At 36.3% G+C, this 20,982-nt stretch overlaps 1 protein-coding gene across 2 annotated transcripts in view; it reads left to right on the top strand.

Annotated features, from left to right (window-relative positions):
* The window catches only part of MYEF2 (myelin expression factor 2), a 46,242-nt gene that overhangs the window by 15,159 nt on the left and 10,101 nt on the right, over positions 1 to 20,982 (top strand). The window contains exons 10-16 of one of the 2 annotated variants that reach the window (XM_060149453.1): positions 10,713 to 10,814; positions 12,334 to 12,384; positions 12,680 to 12,748; positions 13,053 to 13,151; positions 13,456 to 13,527; positions 15,283 to 15,491; positions 15,571 to 15,622. In XM_060149453.1, the coding sequence (XP_060005436.1) occupies positions 10,713 to 10,814; positions 12,334 to 12,384; positions 12,680 to 12,748; positions 13,053 to 13,151; positions 13,456 to 13,527; positions 15,283 to 15,491; positions 15,571 to 15,622 (654 nt within the window). The remainder of the gene's footprint in view (positions 1 to 10,712; positions 10,815 to 12,333; positions 12,385 to 12,679; positions 12,749 to 13,052; positions 13,152 to 13,455; positions 13,528 to 15,282; positions 15,492 to 15,570; positions 15,623 to 20,982) is intronic. The other variant, XM_060149459.1, reaches the window with a different exon arrangement.

The raw sequence follows: 20,982 nt of genomic DNA, 5'->3' as shown, positions 1-20,982 counted from the left end.
ATTTGATCACACATTTATACATCCATAAACATTATATGAAATTGTTTTGCTGGATTTAAAATTTGGTGTGAGTGAAATTATATTGTGCCTATTATTCTGCAACTTGCTGGTTTTGGTTTAACATTGTTTCTGAGATTCATTTATGTTTGCTAGATTGTAGCTCTAGTTCCTTTATTTTAACTGCTAATACCACATTTTACATATATATTTTTTAGGTTATTCTAATTTTCTGTTATTAGAAACAATACTAAGTTGAGGAGTGTTTTGTTCTTTTTCTCTTAGAATAATACGTTCTCAATGTTTGCTAGAAATTATTTGTAAAACTGTCTGGCCTTGTTTTATTGTTTGTGGGAAGATTTTTAACTATTTATTGTTCATATTTCCTATTGCTTCTTGACTCAATTGTAATTTCTACTTTTCTGAGAATTTTACCGTTTTTCCTCATCTTCAGATTTATTGGCATAAAATAGTCTCTAAATTTTTGCCACATCCATAGTTCTTTTTTAAATTCCAGTGGTTTGCAATTTCTCTTTTTTTCTTTTTTTTTTAAATTTATTTTTTTTTTGCTGCGTTGGGTCTTCACTGCTGCGCATGGGCTTTCTCTAGTTGCGGTGAGCGGGGGGGCTACTCTTCATTGCGGTGCGTGGGCTTCTCATTGCCGTGTCTTCTCTTGTTGCAGAGCACAGGCTATAGGCGCGCAGACTTAAGTAGTCGTGGTGCGTGGGCTCAGTAGTTGTGGCTCGCGGGCTCTAGAGCACAGGCCCAGTAGTTGTGGTGCACGGACTTCGTTGCTCCGCAGCACGTGGGATCTTCCTGGACCAGGGCTCGAGGGCGTGTCCCCTACATTGGCAGGCGGATTCTTTTTTTTTTTTTTTTTTTTTTTTTTTTAGTTCAATAATTTTTTTTATTGGAGTATAATTGCTTTACAATGGTATGTTAGCTTCAGCTTCACAACAAAATGAATCAGTTATATACATACATATATTCCCATATCTCTTCCCGCTTGCGTCTCCCTCCCTCCCACCCTCCCTATCCCACCCCTCCAGGCGGTCACAAAGCACCGAGCTGATCTCCCTGTGCTATGCGGCTGCTTCCCACTAGCTATTTACCTTACGTTTGGTAGTGTATATATGTCCATGCCTCTTTATCGCTTTGTCACCGTTTACCCTTCCCCCTCCCCATAACCTCAAGTCCATTCTCTAGTAAGTCTGTGTCTTTATTCCTGTTTCACCCCTAGGTTTCTCATGACATTTTTTTTTAAATTCCATATATATGTGTTAGCATACGGTATTTGTCTCTCTCTTTCTGACTTACTTCACTCTGTATTACAGACTCTAGATCTATCCACCTCATTACAAATAGCTCAATTTCGTCTCTTTTTATGGCTGAGTAATATTCCATTGTATATATGTGCCACATCTTCTTTATCCATTCATCCGATGATGGACACTTAGGTTGTTTCCATCTCCGGGCTATTGTAAATAGAGCTGCAATGAACATTTTGGTACATGACTCTTTTTGAATTATGGTTTTCTCAGGGTATATGCCCAGTAGTGGGATTGCTGGGTCATATGGTAGTTCTATTTGTAGCTTTTTAAGGAACCTCCATACTGTTCTCCACAGTGGCTGTATCAATTTACATTCCCACCAACAGTGTAAGAGGGTTCCCTTTTCTCCACACCCTCTCCAGCATTTATTGTTTCTAGATTTTTTGATGATGGCCATTCTGACTGGTGTGAGATGATATCTCATTGTAGTTTTGATTTGCATTTCTCTCATGATTAGTGATGTTGAGCATTCTTTCATGTGTTTGTTGGCACTCTGTATATCTTCTTTGGAGAAATGTCTATTTAGGTCTTCTGCCCATTTTTGGATTGGGTTGTTTGTTTTTTTGTTATTAAGCTGCATGAGCTGCTTATAAATTTTGGAGATCAATCCTTTGTCAGTTGCTTCATTTGCAAATATTTTTTCCCATTCTGAGGGTTGTCTTTTGGTCTTCTTTATGGCTTCCTTTGCTGCGCAAAAGCTTTTAAGTTTCATTAGGTCCCATTTGTTTACTCTTGTTTTTATTTCCATTTCTCTAGGAGGTGGGTCAAAAAGGACCTTGCTGTGATTTATGTCATAGAGTGTTCTGCCTATGTTTTCCTCTAAGAGTTTGATAGTTTCTGGCCTTACATTTAGGTCTTTAATCCATTTTGAGCTTATTTTTGTGTATGGTGTTAGGGAGTGATCTAATTTCATACCTTTACATGTAGCTGTCCAGTTTTCCCAGCACCACTTATTGAATAGGCTGTCCTTTCTCCACTGTACATTTCTGCCTCCTTTGTCAAAGATAAGGTGACCATATGTGCGTGGGTTTATCTCTGGGCTTTCTATCCTGTTCCATTGATCTATCTTTCTGTTTTTGTGCCAGTACCATACCGTCTTGATAACTGTAGCTTTGTAGTATAGTCTGAAGTCTGGGAGCCTGATTCCTCCAGTTCCTTCTTTCGTTCTCAAAATTGCTTTGGCTATTCGGGGTCTTTTGTGTTTCCATACAAATTGCAAAATTTTTTGTTCTAGTTCTGTGAAAAATGCCAGTGGTAGTTTGATAGGGATTGCATTGAATCTATAGATTGCTTTCGGTAGTAGAGTCATTTTCACAATGTTGATTCTTCCAATCCAAGAACATGGTATATCTCTCCATCTATTTGTATCGTCTTTAATTTCTTTCATCAGTGTCTTATAATTTTCTGCATACAGGTCTTTTGTCTCCTTAGGTAGGTTTATTCCTAGATATTTTATTCTTTTTGTTGCAGTGGTAAATGGGAGTGTTTTCTTGATTTCACTTTCAGATTTTTCATCATTAGTATATAGGAATGCCAGAGATTTCTGTGCATTAATTTTGTATCCTGCCACTTTACCAAATTCATTGATTAGCTCTAGTAGTTTTCTGGTAGCATCTTTAGGGTTCTCTATGTATAGGATCATGTCATCTGCAAACAGTGACAGCTTTACTTCTTCTTTTCCGATTTGGATTCCTTTTATTTCCTTTTCTTCTCTGATTGCTGTGGCTAAAACTTCCAAAACTATGTTGAATAAGAGTGGTGAGAGTGGGCAACCTTGTCTTGTTCCTGATCTTAGTGGAAATGCTTTCAGTTTTTCACCATTGAGGATGATGTTTGCTGTGGGCTTGTCATATATGGCCTTTATTATGTTGAGGAAAGTTCCCTCTATGCCTACTTTCTGCAGGGTTTTTATCATAAATGGGTGTTGAATTTTGTCAAAAGCTTTCTCTGCATCTATTGAGATGATCATATGGTTTTTCTCCTTCAGTTTGTTAATATGGTTTATCACATTGATAGATTTGCGTATATTGAAGAATCCTTGCATTCCTGGAATAAACCCCACTTGATCATGGTGTATGATCCTTTTAATGTGCTGTTGGATTCTGTTTGCTAGTATTTTGTTGAGGATTTTTGCATCTATGTTCATCAGTGATATTGGCCTGTAGTTTTCTTTCTTTGTGACATCCTTGTCTGGTTTTGGTATCAAGGTGATGGTGGCCTCGTAGAAGGAGTTTGGGAGTGTTCCTCCCTCTGCTATATTTTGGAAGAGTTTGAGAAGTATAGGTGTTAGCTCTTCTCTAAATGTTTGATAGAATTCGCCTGTGAAGCCATCTGGTCCTGGGCTTTTCTTTGTTGGAAGATTTTTAATCACAGTTTCAATTTCAGTGCTTGTGATTGGTCTGTTCATATTTTCTATTTCTTCCTGATTCAGTCTTGGCAGGTTGTGCATTTCCAAGAATTTGTCCATTTCTTCCAGATTGTCCATTTTATTGGCATAGAGTTGCTTGTAGTAATCTCTCATGATCTCTTTTATTTCTGCAGTGTCAGTTGTTACCTCTCCTTTTTCATTTCTAATTCTATTGATTTGAGTCTTCTCCCTTTTTTTCTTGATGAGTCTGGCTAGTGGTTTATCTATTTTGTTTATCTTCTCAAAGAACCAGCTTTTAGTTTTATTGATCTTTGCTATTGTTTCCTTCATTTCTTTTTCATTTATTTCTGATCTGATTTTTATGATTTCTTTCCTTCTGCTAGCTTTGGGGTTTTTTTGTTCTTCTTTCTCTAATTGCTTGAGGTGCAAGGTTAGGTTGTTTATTCGAGATGTTTCCTGCTTCTTAAGGTGGGCTTGTATTGCTATAAACTTCCCCCTTAGAACTGCTTTTGCTGCATCCCACAGGTTTTGGGTCGTTGTGTCTCCATTGTCGTTTGTTTCTAGGTATTTTTTGATTTCCTCTTTGATTTCTTCAGTGGTCACTTCATTATTAAGTAGTGTATTGTTTAGCCTCCATGTGTTTGTGTTTTTTACAGATCTTTTCCTGTAATTGATATCTAGTCTCATGGCGTTGTGGTCAGAAAAGATACTTGATACAATTTCAATTTTCTTAAATTTACCAAGGCTTGATTTGTGACCCAAGATATGATCTATCCTGGAGAATGTTCCATGAGCACTTGAGAAAAATGTGTATTCTGTTGTTTTTGGATGGAATGTCCTATAAATATCAATTAACTCCATCTCGTTTAATGTATCATTTAAAGCTTGTGTTTCCTTATTTATTTTCATTTTGGATGATCTGTCCATTGGTGAAAGTGGGGTGTTAAAGTCCCCTACTATGAATGTGTTACTGTCGATTTCCCCTTTTATGGTTGTCAGTATTTGCCTTATGTATTGAGGTGCACCTAAGTTGGGTGCATAAATATTTACAATTGTTATATCTTCCTCTTGGATCGATCCCTTGATCATTATGTAGTGTCCTTCTTTGTCTCTTCTAATAGTCTTTGTTTTAAAGTCTATTTTGTCTGATATGAGAATTGCTACTCCAGCTTTCTTTTGGTTTCCATTTGCATGAAATACCTTTTTCCATCCCCTTACTTTCAGTCTGTATGTGTCTCTAGGTCTGAAGTGGGTCTCTTGTAGACAGCAAATATATGGGTCTTGTTTTTGTATCCATTCAGCCAATCTGTGTCTTTTGGTGGGAGCATTTAGTCCATTTACATTTAAGGTAATTATCGATATGTGTGTTCCTATTCCCATTTTCTTAATTGTTTTGGGTTCATTATTGTAGGTCCTTTCCTTCTTTTGTGTTTCTTGCCTAGAGAAGTTCCTTTAGCAGTTGTTGTAGAGCTGGTTTGGTGGTGCTGAACTCTCTCAGCTTTTGCTTGTCTGTAAAGGTTTTAATTTCTCCATCAAATCTGAATGAGATCCTTGCTGGGTAAAGTAATCTTGGTTGCAGGTTTTTCTCCTTCAACACTTTCAATATGTCCTGCCACTCCCTTCTGGCTTGCAGAGTTTCTGCTGAAAGATCAGCTGTTAACCTTATGGGGATTCCCTTGTGTGTTATTTGTTGTTTTTCCCTTGCTGCTTTTAATATGTTTTCTTTGTATTTAATTTTTGACAGTTTGATTAATATGTGTCTTGGCGTATTTCTCCTTGGATTTATCCTGTATGGGACTCTCTGTGCTTCCTGGACTTGATTAACTATTTCTTTTTCCATATTAGGGAAGTTTTCAACTATAATCTCTTCAAATATTTTCTCAGTCCCTTTCTTTTTCTCTTCTTCTTCTGGAACCCCTATAATTCGAATGTTGGTGCGTTTAATGTTGTCCCAGAGGTCTCTGAGACTGTCCTCAGTTCTTTTCATTCTTTTTTCTTTTTTCTGCTCTGCAGTAGTTATTTCCACTATTTTATCTTCCAGGTCACTTATCCGTTCTTCTGCCTCAGTTATTCTGCTATTGATCCCATCTAGAGTATTTTTAATTTCATTTATTGTGTTGTTCATCGTTGCTTGTTTCATCTTTAGTTCTTCTAGGTCCTTGTTAACTGATTCTTGCAATTTGTCCATTCTATTGTCCATTCTATCTCCAAGATTTCGGATCAACCTTACTATCATTATTCTGAATTCTTTTTCAGGTAGACTGCCTATTTCCTCTTCATTTGTTAGGTCTGGTGGGTTTTTATCTTGCTCCTTCATCTGCTGTGTGTTTTTCTGTCTTTTCATTTTGCTTATCTTACTGTGTTTGGGGTCTCCTTTTTTGCAGGCTGAAGGTTCGTAGTTCCTGTTGTTTTTTGTGTCTGTCCCCAGTGGCTAAGGTTGGTTCAGTGGGTTGTGTAGGCTTGCTGGTGGAGGGTACTAGTGCCTATGTTCTGGTGTATGAGGCTGGATCTTGTCTTTCTGGTGGGCAGGTCCACGTCTGGTGGTGTGTTTTGGGGTGTCTGTAGACTTACTATGATTTTGGGCAGCCTCTCTGCTAATGGGTGGGGTTGTGTTCCTGTCTTGCTAGTTGTTTGGCATAGGATGTCTAGCACTGTAGCTTGCTGGCGTTGAGATGGAGATCTCTCAGAGATTTTTGCTGTTTGATATTATGTGGAGCTGGGAGGCCTCTTGTGGACCAGTGTCCTGAAGTTGGCTCTCCCACCTCAGAGGCACAGCACTGACTCCTGGCTGCAGCACCAAGAGCCTTTCATCCACAGGGCTCCTTAATTTGGGATGATTCGTTGTCTATTCAGGTATTCCACAGATGCAGGGTATATCAAGTTGATTGTGGAGCTTTAATCCGCTGCTTCTGAGGCTGCTGGGAGAGATTTCCCTTTCTCTTCTTTGTTCTGACAGTTCCCAGGGGCTCAGCTTTGGATTTGGCCCCGCCTGTGCGTGTAGGTCGCCGGAGGGCGTCTGTTCTTTGCTCAGACAGGACGGGGTTAAAGGAGCCGCTGATTCGGAGGCTCTGGCTCACCCAGGCCGGGGGGTAGGGAGGGTCACGGAGTGCGGGGCGGGCCTGCAGCGGCAGAGGCCGGCGTGATGCTGCAGCCTGAGGGCGCCGTGCGCTCTCCCGGGGGAGCCGTCCCTGGATCCCGGGACCCTGGCAGTGGCGGGCTGCACAGGCTCCCCGGAAGGGCGTGTGGCTAGTGACCTGTGCTCGCACACAGGCTTCCTGACGGCGGCAGCAGCGGCCTCAGCGTCCCATGTCCGTCTCTGGGCTCCGCAATCTTAGCCGCGGCTCGTGCCCGTCCCTGGAGCCCTCTCAAGCAGCGCTCTTAATCCCCTCTCCTCGTGCACCAGGAAACAAAGAGGGACGTAAAAGTCTCTTGCCTCTTCGGCAGGTCCAGACCCCTCCCCGGACTCTCTCCCGGCCAGCCGCGGCGCACCAACGCCCTGCAGGCTGTGTTCACGCCGCCAACCTCAGTCCTCTCCCGGCGCTCCGACAAAAGCCGGAGCCTCAGCTCCCCGTCCCGCCCGCCCCAGCGGGCGAGCAGACAAGCCTCTCGGCTGGTGAGTGCCGGTCGGCCCGATCCTCTGCGCTGGAATCTGTCCGCTTTGCCCTCCGCACCCCTGTTGCTGTGTTCTCCTCCGCGACTCCCAAGCTCCCCCACTCCGCCTCCCGAAGTCTCCACCCGCGAAGGGGTGTGTGGACACTTTTCCTCCTTCACAGCTCTCTCCCGCTGGTGCAGGACCCGTCCCTATCCTTTTGTCTCTGTTTAGTTTTTTCTTTTGCCCTAACCAGGTACGTGGGGGGTTCCTTGCCTTTTGGGAGGTCTGAGGTCTTCTGCCAGCGTTCAGTAGGTGCTCCGTAGGAGTTGTTCCACGCGTAGATGTACTTCTGGTGTATCTGTGGAGAGGAAGGTGATCTCCGCGTCTTACTCTTCCGCCATCGGCAGGCGGATTCTTAACCACTGTGCCACCAGGGAAGCCCCCTTAGTCAGTTTTCTTAGAGATTTGTCAGTTTTATTAGTGCTTTCAAAGAAGTGAATTCCATTTTTTATATTTTAATTTATTCTCTTAGTTTTATTTCCTTCTCTATTTCTATGGGTTTAGTCTCTTATTTTTGTCCTAACTCCTTAAGTTGAATGTGTACTTCACTAATTTGCAGCCTTTTTTTAATACAAGTAGTTATGACTATAAATTTGGCCACTATATACAAGTTTTGCTATAGAGTGTCTTTATTGTGATTTAATTTTTATTAAATTGCCATTATGATTTCTTCCTAAGTCATATATTTTTGAATTTCCAAATGTATACTTTTTTCTTACTAACTTCTAACTTAACAGTGTGGTCATAGAAGATGGTCTCTGTGATTCCTTGGAATCAATCAATTAATTTGGACTTTGCATTGTGGCCTAATATATGATACATTTTAATAAATACTTCAGGTGTGCAGTATACTGTTCTGTATATGTCCATTAAATCAAGTTTGTTGATCATTTAAATTATATCTCTGCTAGTAATTTTGTCTGCTTGTGCTATCAATTACTGAGATAAGTTTATGGTAAAATCCCCTGCTATAATGGTGAATTTGCATATTTTTTCTTGTTTTTACTTGAACTATTTTGAAACTAATTCAGTAGGTGCATGCAGGTTTAGAACTGATATATTTTCTTAGTGAATCAAGATTTTATCATTATAGAGTGATTTCATACTTAGTAACTACCTTTAAGTCATTTGTCTAATAGTAATGGAGATACAACAGCTTTGTTTTGTTTATTCACATTTGTAGATTTATTTGGATTAATTCCCATTATCTTATTATGTGTTTTATTTTTCTGTGTTTTACAAATGTTTATATTTATTTTTTTCCTATCTTTCTCTTTTGGTGGTTATCCTGGATATTTTAATATGCCTATATAAAGTCTGAAGTTAATATAGTTATTCTCAATAGTAGAATGACCTTTGAATGCTCTAATTCTAATCACTTTCCTACCGAATTATATGCTATTATTGCTCAATGTTTTAGTTATATATTGCTTTGCTTCCAATCCCACAAATTAGGCATTATTATTACTTATCATCTGCTTTCACAGACCCTGGCACTATTTTTTCCCCCTGAAGCATATATTTTAAAAGCTCTTTCAATGAGTATCTGTTGTTAGTAAATTCTCTTAATTTTGGTTTGTCTATAAATGTCTTCAAAGATAGTTTCACTGGTTATATAGTTTAAGGTACTTATTTTCTCTCAACACTTTAAAAATATTCCAGTCTACTGGCTTCTATATTTGCTATCAAGTCAGCTATCAGTTGAACTGTCCTTTCTTTATAGATAAGCTGTGCTCTTCATGTAGCTGATTTTAAGATCTTTATCTTTGGCATGCAGTTTTACTACTGTGTGGATGTGGATTACTGTTTATTGGGCTTTCACAATTGAGAATTCAGTTTTTTAAAATAAATTCTCAGCTTACATGTCTTTGAATATTACCTGTTCTCCCTTTGTAGGGCAGTCCTTTCCTGCCCTTCCTTTATCACTCAGGGTGTCATCTTTTAATATCCTGGTTTTATAAAGTAGGGGCTTTCGATTTATTGTCCACTGTTAGTACTTTTCAATTTATTTAGATTTAAAAATTACATTCATACTTTTATATCTGTTCTTTTTAAGATTTATGGTTTTATGTACTCTTTTCTATTGAGATGTAATATGAACTCATAGACTTTAACAGAATCAGTTTGTTGTTTTAGTTAAGTTAATTATTATTAACCTCCCTATTTTTTGCCTTTCTCCCCAACCCCCCCACTTCTTTTTCTCAAATTATTATAACTTGGCAAGAGGGGACCTCTCATTTTCTATGCCTCTGCTATTACTTTCTGGTGAGAATGGGATTTCCCAGATCCATGAAGATTTTTCTTGTTCAAAGACATGAGATTGGCCTACTTTCAAAGAGGCCTGGTTCCTTTTAGTGAAGAATGATATCAGAGAAGAAAATAAGAGTTTTAGGTGTAGACATGAGCATTGTTGATAGTGAAGTGTGCTATTGCTTTGAACCATTTTTAGGGACTGAGCTAAAAAAGATATTTCTTTTACCAGGTCACATTGATCTTTCTCCAATTTAACACGACATGCTTCTGTACTCTTTTTAAAAATATATATATAGTATATGGTTTTCTCAGCCCTTACCACTTACTAATTGCTACATTGACTAGCAAGAACTTTTAAGTCAAACTCAGATTTAGTAGAATAAAACAGTTCCTACTGTCTTTAAGTCATCAGATTGTCTTCTTACAGTCTCTTTTCAGTGAACTTAGTTTAAGAGAGAAAGTAAAAAGAATACTGGATTTAGAGACAGAAAAACTTGAATTCTAGTCTTAGCTTAATCACGTAGTTAAATGGCATTGTACAAGTAACTTAACGGTCTCAAAAATTACCTCATCTGTGGATAATAGATGTGAAAACACTGTATACCATAGTATATAAATAAAATACCATATAAATATAAATAAATATATTTGTTTATATAAATATTTATTTCAGTGATAAAACTAGGTAATATAATGTTTGCTTTATTCAATGTTTTCATGTTTGTTGACTTTTTAGTTTGATTTGAACCATCTGAAAAGTAATTCCTAGGTTTTAAGAGGGTCTACAGATTCAAGCAAGATTCTTATTTTCAGATATGTATGTCATTTATAAGGTGGTTCAAAATCCTCTTGGTATTTCATTACTCTTTTTCAGTATGCCTTTAACTGGGGTATAAGATGGATCTGCTTCATAAAACACTTCTCATTAGTAAATGATATTATAGTGAGGCTTCAGTGTGCTGCATTCCAATGAAAACAAGAACTGTGGTGCTCTTATTTACAAATTTGCGAAATTTTAGAAATACTACTACAGGCATATAGCTTTAAAAATTTTTTCAGTGCCAGTTAGTTGATCATATAAGAGTTGGTAATATTCTTATTTGTGTTTTAGGTGGTCTTGGAGGCATTGGAATGGGACTTGGTCCAGGTGGACAGCCTATTAGTGCCAGCCAGTTGAACATAGGTGGTGTAATGGGGAATTTAGGTCCAAGTGGTGAGTATTCTAACTTTATTGTTTCTTTTTAAATGATACATTTGCTACATTGTAAAGCTTATATTTACTAGTTTGTAATAATATTTAAAGGACTGTAGTTTATAGTTGAATATTTAAGATGTTACTTTAGTCTGAAAAAGGAATGAAACCTTTGAGAGCAGAGAACGTGAAAGAGGTTGAACAGAAGGTTAGGAGGGTTCCTCTGAGGGCAGCCACGTTACAGCTAGCCTTTTAGCACTTTTAGCTAGCCTTTAGCCTTTTAGATTTTGAATTGTCTTTAAGGTAGAAGGAGAATATTCAACATAGTCTATGCCTTGTGTATCATGGATATACAGTATTTGTGGAATGGCTGAAATACTACCATATAAGCAATTTAAATTTGAATATCTAGTTGGGAGGGTAGCTTTTCAGATAGCTGTTTGGCTATTCACGTAGACTAACCTACAGTTTATGTTTGAAGATTGATTTTTAAACTTTTTGATTTCAGAACCCTTTTATACTCTTAAAATTTGTTGAGGACCCCAAAGTGCTTTTGCTTATGTGGTTATATTTGTCAATATTTACTGTATTTGAAATTAAAACTTAGAAATTTAAAAACATTTACATATTTATTTAAGATAACAATGATAAACACATTATGTGTTAAAATAAATGTAATTTTTAAGAAAATAAATTGTATTTTCCAATACAAAAATTAGTGAGAAGAGTGATATTATTTCACCTTTTTGTACATCTCTTTAATGTTTGGCTTAATGCAAGACAGTCATGCTCTTGTATCTGCTTTTGCATTCAGTTTGTTACAGTGTCATCTATCATGTAGTTTCTGGAAAATTCCACCTTATACTCATGAGAAAATGAGAGTAAAACAGTCAATATCTTAGTGTTATTTGGATAATGAAGGAGTTTTGACCTATTGAACCCTCAAAGGTCCTTAGACCATATTTTGAGAATTGCTGTTTTAATTGATGGACTAATTAATGCTATCTGGTTTCTATTTTTGTTGAGATGCTATAGTTACATTTTAAATTGTGAGGGTAGTTATGGTAATCATTATGGTCTAAACAGATGGAAATCTTCTCCCTTACTCTTAGGCCCTCTACCCTCCTAAACACATACTATTTTTATTCTTTCATTTTTTACTGCTCCCTTAGCTGCCATGTTTAAAGGAGTCCTTACTTTCTGACCTGATCTCTCAATCTGCTGTAGTGATATTTGTGTGTCTGAGCTGAAAAAAAAATGAACGATTACCTAGTCCTAGATATTCTCTAACTGAATGTGAGTATGACCAGTGAATTTTGTTTTCTTGTCTAATAAATATTCAAAGAGGCCTTTTTGAAGACTCATGATTAGACACCTGCTGTGGCATAGCACTTTAAACCGTCCCATCTGTGCCCTGCTGCTTCTCTAGTATTCCACTGTGACTAGACCATTGGTATCTATTTTGCTGTGTTGCATTATGTCATTCTTTAGTCATTAAAATAAGATTTACTGAAAGTACATACTGTGTATTTTATTTGAGGTATGGGAATGGATGGTCCAGGTTTTGGAGGAATGAATAGAATTGGAGGAGGTATGTATAAGCATTTGTTTTCTTGTATGTACCCATCACCATGTTTAGTAAGTTAGAAACTATGTTGAGAATTCCAAGGGAAACAAAAGTCATGGTTTATTGTTGGCTCACGTCCTAAAGGCTGCTAGCAGAAATTGAGCCTGGTACATACTTAAGGGATATGGAAGGTGATGTGTTAAGAAGCAGTTGCACAAGGTAGGGTGGATGAAGAGCTTACTGATGAGACTTAATATTTATAAAATATACCTTTCAGCTATATAACTGACAGATCTCAAACTTAACCTTTATTCCATAGGAATTGGGTTTGGTGGTCTGGAAGCAATGAGTAGCATGGGAGGATTTGGAGGAGTTGGTCGAATGGGAGGTAGGTAAATGTATATAGTGGGATGTGTATACTACATTTCATTTTCTCCATTATTAAAAATGTCCCCCCTTTACTTAGGAATGGATACTGTAGATGTTTTCAGAGGATGTATGGGCACCAGGGGTAGGGACAGGCAGAGCGGAACTGGGATATCTGTGGCATGTGAAGTAGGTTGGGTAAATCATGGACTTCTTGTATTGTGGCTTTTGCTGTCATTACAGTTTAGTTTCAATAAGTTCCTAAATGGATTACTGTTTATTGATAATACTTGAAAAAGGGTTAATTTGTTGCATAATCTTTTCAGAGCTATACCGTGGTGCGATGACTAGTAGCATGGAGAGAGATTTTGGACGTGGTGATATTGGAATAAATCGAGGCTTTGGAGATTCCTTTGGTAGACTTGGTAGGGCTGGCTGTTTACTTCTTTTCTTTTTGCAGGTTGTATTTTTTCAAAGTTTGGCTGTCTTTTTTTTGTATGAAAAATTAGAAATTTATAATGTTTCGTGCAATTTATTACTTGAAGAAAAATACTTCAGAGGTTTTAATGTACTAGCTCTCTTTTTCAGTGTCTTACATATTTGAACCCTATTTGTAGAAGACTTTATACTTTTCAGTTATTGTACATCTTCTGAGAGCATAATACCTTGGGAATTTTAAAGTATGATTATTTAAATTAATTAGTATATTATCTTTCCATCCTTGTTTAGGCAGTGCAATGATTGGAGGGTTTGCAGGAAGAATAGGAGCTTCTAACATGGGTCCAGTAGGATCTGGAATAAGTAGGTTTAAATTTTACTAGAATTTTACAGTAATATTTGAATACTTGCAAAAAACTTTGCAAGAGTAGTTACTGTAGTATTGTAATACTTTGTTCTTATATGTTGATATGACTTGTCATAATTTAGAGAAACTTTGATATTTATTGAGCTTTACTGTTTTATTGCTGTTGGAAATTTCTTAACTAACTTTGAATTTTACTTCTTTGACATTTCTAAACTAACACCAGAATATGTGTTAACTGTCACCCAATTCAAGAACCTTTATTCCAACTAAAGAATCTGGGGCTTTTTCTGATCATATGTCACGAACAACATTAGCTTTAGCACCAACTCTGTTTCTTTGCTTATTCTCTATAACTGCTGTTGGAGACTAGCTTATTTCATTTGTGAAAAAATATTGTGTCTTTTGGTAAACGCGGGTGAATCGCCTCAGATCTAACACTTCTGGAGACCTCCTGAGGTTGAGGGCAAGGTTAAAAGAAATGCTTATTTCCTTGCTTCTTAAACCTTTTCTTCGATAGAATCAAGAGTACTATTGTTGCAAAACTGGGGAATGCCAAATTTCTTCCCTCTGTTTCCACTAGTACATTTTAGGCCTTATATTAACCCTTAACACAAGGCTTAGTTTTTGACCCATGTTGCTTACTGAACCATGTCTATGTGAGCTCTCCATAGTTACCGACTTCCTTTAATTGATTGAAATCTCACAAATAGGAAACAAAGTCTACTTGAACTCTTCTAAGAGTGAGTTAAAAAAATCTTGTCAGCTGAAGATACTTCCATTGTACCTTGCTTCTCATTTTATTCCTTCTTTTCATCATCTTTTCGGCCTTGGCCATTTTCCTGTTAATCATAACTTCCCTACCTTCCTTTTTCACCTCAGTGTTTATACTTCTGTTCCCCTAATTTTATATATGTTATTCACAGAAAGCCAATTTGAGGGTGATGTTAATTTTTAGAGTGGGGATATTAGGTACGAGAAAAAAGGATACGATTGAGAAAGAGTAGGATTGGAATAGTTAAAGGGGACTCAATGTATAAGAATCAAGTGGGTACGAGCTACAAGCTAGATTTTTAAGCTCTGGCTAAAAGACTGTGATTCCAGTTTTTGTTGTTATCTCCACAAGGTCTGTATAACATAGAGACTAAAAGTTAGCTTTTTCTGTGGTTATTGAAAATTGAATTGATATGAAAAGAGCAATTGTATACAAAACAAGATACTGAGGTGAAAGGTAAGCTAGGAAAAGAATATTATGTAGGACAGTATGAGAGCAACAGTTGATATGTTGTAGTTGTAATTATTTGAATTTACCCCATATGTCTTTGTTCTAACAATTACTAAGCTTGGTATTATTAAAAGATAAAAGTGAGGATACAAACTACTATAACATTAATGAATAAAGTCATTGATAGAAAATTTATATAACTTATGTTTTATGATCAGGATATAATTTTTTAAAAATGTATATGTATAATAGTATGAACAGATTCAGTTAGCCATTAACATTCAACTAACTGAATATATACAAAATTAAAATCTGTTCCTTGGAAGATTGTTATATTGTGTGTATAAAAATAATTTTATTTATATATTGTCTAATTACATAAATGAATTAATTTTTCTCTCTTTCTTTCTCAAAAATGATTCTCTCCCTCCTCTTTCTCTCCTTCTTCCTCTTCCTTCTCCTTTTCCTTCTGTTCTTAAAACAAAAACACCAAACTCCCAAATCCTCCCTTCCCTTCTTGAAAATCCAGGTGGTGGAATGGGTGGCATGAACAGTGTGACTGGAGGAATGGGGATGGGACTGGATCGGATGAGTTCCAGCTTTGATAGAATGGGACCAGGTATAGGAGCTATACTGGAAAGGAGCATCGATATGGATCGAGGATTTTTATCAGGTCCTATGGGAAGCGGAATGAGAGACAGAATAGGCTCCAAAGGCAACCAGATATTTGTCAGAAATGTAAGCAACTAAATGTAAAGTATACTTAAAATTATTTTTTTCCTTGTATATCTGTTACTAATACCTTTTTTCATTCTAGCTGCCTTTTGACTTGACTTGGCAGAAACTAAAAGAGAAATTCAGTCAGTGTGGTAAGTATGCCAATGACTATAGATATATTGATATTGATTATGGAGGAAAAATTGATTTTAAACTTTTAAATACTGCTTAGACCTTTACCTGCCCAGATGCTTATTCCTGGGTAGTATGACAGGTTTAATTCCACTTCAAAGAAATGAATTATTTTGCTATCCTCTGACGTACAGCAGTGCAAATTACTACTAAATAACAAGATTTAGAGTACAGTCTGTCACTGTCTCCTGTGGATAAAGAAAGGGCTTATTTTATTACCTGATTTTTAAATGGTTACTATATCATCATTGCTTGAATTTAAAAGGATGTTTTTTATGTGGGAAATACTAACGAATGGTATATGTATTTCTTTGTTTATAATGTAGTACAGTGCTTTGCCAACATGACCCAATGAAATGCTGACTTCCAAGTGATATGGAGTTAATAGATGAGACCCGTTCTGCGCACTCTGTCACCTATACAATAAAGGAAACTTAGCTGATAGCGTAGAACCCACTGCCTAGAATGCCTTAGACAGGTACATTCTGGCGGTTTATTACTTTTAAAAGGTGGTTTAGGTGGTTTATTAATTTTAAAAGAGGGCCTTTTTTTTGTAATGATGAGAGATTTAGTGTGAGTAGAACAAAGTAACAGATTTCCTGCTCGTTTTTTTTTGCTATTGCATGGTAACCCAGAGAGTATTAATAGTACAACTATGTCGGTGGGATATAATGATGAAAAATAGCTAAGTAAAAGTGGTATATTCAACCTTTGAGAGTTAATGGAAAGTTAAGAGTATTTGGAATATATCTTTAATTTCTGGAGATCATGAAGGGGATAAGTTTAGTGTTCTCCCACAAAAGTAACCTTTGTAGCCACTGTCACAGGGGATCAAAGTGATCCTTCTGGAAACTGTTCTCTAATGTGTTCTCAGAGTACTTTATACCTAACGTTTCTTGCGGTAATCTGTTCACATGTTTTCTTCCCTCCCAGATGGAGGCTCTTGAGGGCAAGAACCATCATCTATTTATTCTAGCACATTTCGTTGCCTCTGCACGTATAGTAGGAGTTTATTAAATGTTATGAATGAGTTAAGCATTCTGAAAAGATCTTCATTCATTTATTTGGTTATTTATTAAGTAAATCTACAAATATTGTATTTTTGGTAGTCTGCTCATCATTAGGATTAGAAAGGGAAGAAAGTAAGATATTACCCCTGCCCTCAAAGAACATACAGTGTGGATCTGTCTACAGTGTTCTAGTGGCTCCTTTTTGTTGATCATCTTTTAATTTATATTTATTTACATTTTATTCAAAGAAGAGAAAGATAATTTTTATTGATAAAAAAGTTGTTGTAAACAAGTCAACTAGTAAATAGTTGCTACTAAGAGAAAGCAGAATTATCAAGTTGTTTTGAGGTGTTGGTAGTCTTTGTAGGAAGGAGATCTACCAGGATGAGTAAGCAGCATCTACCCGTGAATCCCATAGGCTACAGGGGAAATGAGCATATTACGGCCTTAGTGAGATCCATCAAATGAGGAGCGGTGGCAGCAAGTATAGATAATCCCTGCTGTTGTAGTTTCAGTGAAGAAGAATCTCCAGATGACATATGACTTTATTTTAAAAAGTAGAAATGAAACAAGATAAAGAACAAAGTGGGGCAAACAAATGACATTAGTGAAAATGTGACCAAAACTGAGTTGACTGTTTCCTTGTACGTAGGCAGATTTCCTTTCAAGATTAGATATGAGCAAGGCTTGCAGCAAATTTGAGGTCTTTTGGTGGGCTTCTATACTTGTTGCTGGCATTGTTTTGACAGAAGGACATCAACAATTCAAAAACATTTTTTAAAAGGAAAAACTAGTCCCCAAATCTACATTTAAAAAATCTGTACAACATTTTAGCCAATAAAATAAAGTGCTTAACTCTGTTATTTTAGCTCTATTTTTATGTCCCTTTTTGATCAGTCTGTATTATATCATGAGAGTAATGCTTTTTGGTTTTGTTTTCTCAATTCTAATTGTAAAAGCTTTTGACTTTCAGATTTATATTAAGGTAATACCATAGTAAATAATTTCCTACCATCTTCCTGTTTTTAACCTTGAACTTACATTGATGGAAAGGAAGATAAGTTACAGTAATAATTTATAGAATTAAGTGTCCAGCTATTGACAACTATGGAAATTATCTGGCTTGTATGAACTGAACCATCTGTTTTTCTGCCACATATCACTTTATTTATTTTCAAATCTTAGCTTTTCTTTCTTAGAATGGAAAGTTTCTTTTTAACCTGCTCCAAGCCAGTAGTGCCCCTTTTCACAGTAGAAGTCAGTTTTTTGCTATTTTTTTAACCCCCTGAGCCCAAGGTGAGTAAGTATATTCTCTTGATTACTTCTTAGTAGGAGTCTAGTGGTACTCCATGCTCTCCTCTAGACAGTAACTGCTAGTAAATGGCCCATCAGCAAGCCCTCTGATTATTAGATGTCTAGAGTGGTTAATTGTCCTTGGTGGGGCAATTACAAAGATCAAGAAAATGTTGGAGTATGAGTTAAATAACCCTCTATACAACATTTCCTTAGCAGGTATAATTCAGGAAAAAATGTATTCATATATCCCCAAATATAACAAGATGAGAAGGAAGTGAGTATAGTAAAGTAGATCTTCTTTTATTTTGCTCTATGTAATTCCTCAATACACATTTTTAAGAAGACTGAGTATAAATAACTAACCCATTCAGAGTTGGACCCCGCATTAGTTAATGTTGTGTTAATGAAGGTTGTGTTAATGAAGTCAAATAGGTGTAGTTTTTCAAACTTCCATATTGTCTGTACACTTTAACTATACTCTGGCTTAGTGTGTTTTAGAACTGCAGAACAAGGAAAGCCCATTCTTAATTATTCCTGCTATAAACCATACCAAATATAACGTTGTTCCACAGGTTTCCATTATTTTCATTTTTTACATCAGTATGCTACCTGTTACCTGCATAGAGAATGGAGACTTGTGGTGGATTTTATTTACTAAAACACATGGTGCTTCAAGCATGGCTAGTGGACTCTAGATTAAAATAACAGTAAAAATAATGCAGTAAGAGTAAAAACAATATATGAAGAATATTCATAGATAGTCACTTTCTTTTGTTTGTAAAGAAACACTCAAACTTTGTTTTTTGTCCCCCATATCATAATTATAGTTTCTTGTAGAATATCTGATTTTGCTTTCTTGTCCTGTGGTTATGTTACAGCTGTACTTTGGAAGTAGGTTTTATTAAACCATTTATTTATTTATTTATTTATGCTTTAATTTGGTCAGTTTTTAGGTATGCTTTTACATCATCATTTTCCAGAGTATACCCCACAAGATTACTTAATAGGCTGAGTTAAATAAAGCAGAAAGGTTTCTTTTATTGCAGGAGAGTCATTTTTTGTAGTTAGTATATGTAACAGCAGTATTTTTGATTACTGTAATACTGATTTCTCATTGCATACTCTTTTATACTGTTGCTAAAATAGCAGCCCTATTTTGTTTTTCTTGGAATCACACAAGATCAGTAGATACTTCAGTCATTTAAGAGTCCTCGGAGCATGTACAAAACCAGAGAAGTCTGATTTTAATTAATTAAAACTAAATTTTTTTCTCCTCAATTATTTATCTTTAGAAAAGCATATATCTCAGTTGATGTTTTTATGGGATTAAGAAGAAAGTTAGAAAACAGAACTTTCTAGTTCTATACCTAGGGGTTTTTTGGGGCAATCTAACCGTGAAACAAGTATCTATAAGTTACTTTCTCTATAAACCTGAGTGTCCAAACTGTAAGAAGGTTCAAGTATCTTAGCTGATAGACCTTGTCAGCTAGAAAAGCCTTGAGATCACTGTGAGGTCAGGAATTTGGGGGTTTGAGTCATGATTCCTAAAAAGAGAGGAAATTTAAGAGAAAAAAAGAGAAACTTGTCCTGGGAGATTAACGGATTTTGCAAGAGATTATTACATATTTTCCTTTGAAGTTTTGAAGATTTCTTGCTTGAGTGAACCTTAGTATTGCTAATAAACCTATGGTGGGATACTTATGTTAAGAAAAACCGATAAATTTAGGATAATGAAGAACATTTAACCTTAAAAGCTCTTGAAAATTCTCCACAGTCCTCTTCAAAATCACTGTAAAGTGCTCCCATTTACCAAGGTATGCTTCTTTAATTAAACTTGCTTTTTTTTCAGGTCCCAGCATTTGAGATACTAAGAGGACTGTGACTCTGGAAATTGCTCTGCATTTGTCTTTAAAGCTTTAAAAAAATATATATATAGTCTCCAGTTTCATTTTATGATGTTTGTTAGAAAATGTGATTTCTGTATTTTTTTTTAATTTTTTTCTTCCAGTTTCCTTGAGATAGAATCGACATATAGCACTGTATAATTTTAAGGTGTACAGCATAATGATTTGACTTACACATATAAAATGGTTATCACAAGAGTTCAGTGAACGTCCAAAGAGATAGAAAAAAAGATTTTCCTTGTGATGAGAGCTCTTAGGATTTACTCTCTTAACAACTTTAATATGTAACACTCAGCACTTATCATGTTGTACATTACATCCCTAGTACTTATTTATCTTATAACTCGAAGTTTGTACCTTTTGACTCCCTTCCTCCAGTTTCCCCTCTCCACTCCACCTGCCACCTCTGGTAACTACAAAATGATCTCTTTTTTTTTCTATGAGTTTGTTTCTTTGCTTTTGAAGTATAATTGACCTACAACCCTATGTTAGTTCCTGTTACACAATATAGTGATTCGACATTTCCGTACTTTTCAAATGATCATCACGATAAGTCCAGTTACAATATATCACCATAAAAAGATATTACATAGTTACTGACTATATTCCTCACATTGTACTTTCCATACCCGTGACTCATTTATTTTGCAATTGGAAGTTTGTACCTCTTAGTCTTCCTTTACTATTTCTTTCTTCTCTCCAGCCCCCTCCACTCAGACAGCCACCTGTTTGTTCTCTGTATAACTGTTTCTGTTTTGTTACGTTCATTTCTTTTGGTTTTTAGAGTCCACATATAAGTGAAATTATACAGTATTTATCTTTCTGTGACTTATTTACTTAGCATATAATACCCTCTGGGTTCATCCATGTTGTTGCAAATGGCAAGATTTCATTCTTTTTTATGGCTGAGTAGTGCATGCTTGGGTGGCTTCCATATCTTGGCTGTTGTAAATAGCGCTGCAGTGAACATAGGGGTGCCTGTATCTTTTTTTAATTAGTGTTTTTATTTTCTTCGGATAAGTACCCAGGAGGGGAATTGCTGGATCTTATGGTAGTTCTATTTTTAATTTCTTGAGGAATTGCCATACAGTTTTCTGTAGTGGCAACACC

Source organism: Lagenorhynchus albirostris, chromosome 1, assembly GCF_949774975.1.
Source record: "Lagenorhynchus albirostris chromosome 1, mLagAlb1.1, whole genome shotgun sequence".
NCBI lineage: Eukaryota > Metazoa > Chordata > Mammalia > Artiodactyla > Delphinidae > Lagenorhynchus > Lagenorhynchus albirostris.
This window is presented reverse-complemented; position numbering and strand designations above follow the sequence as displayed.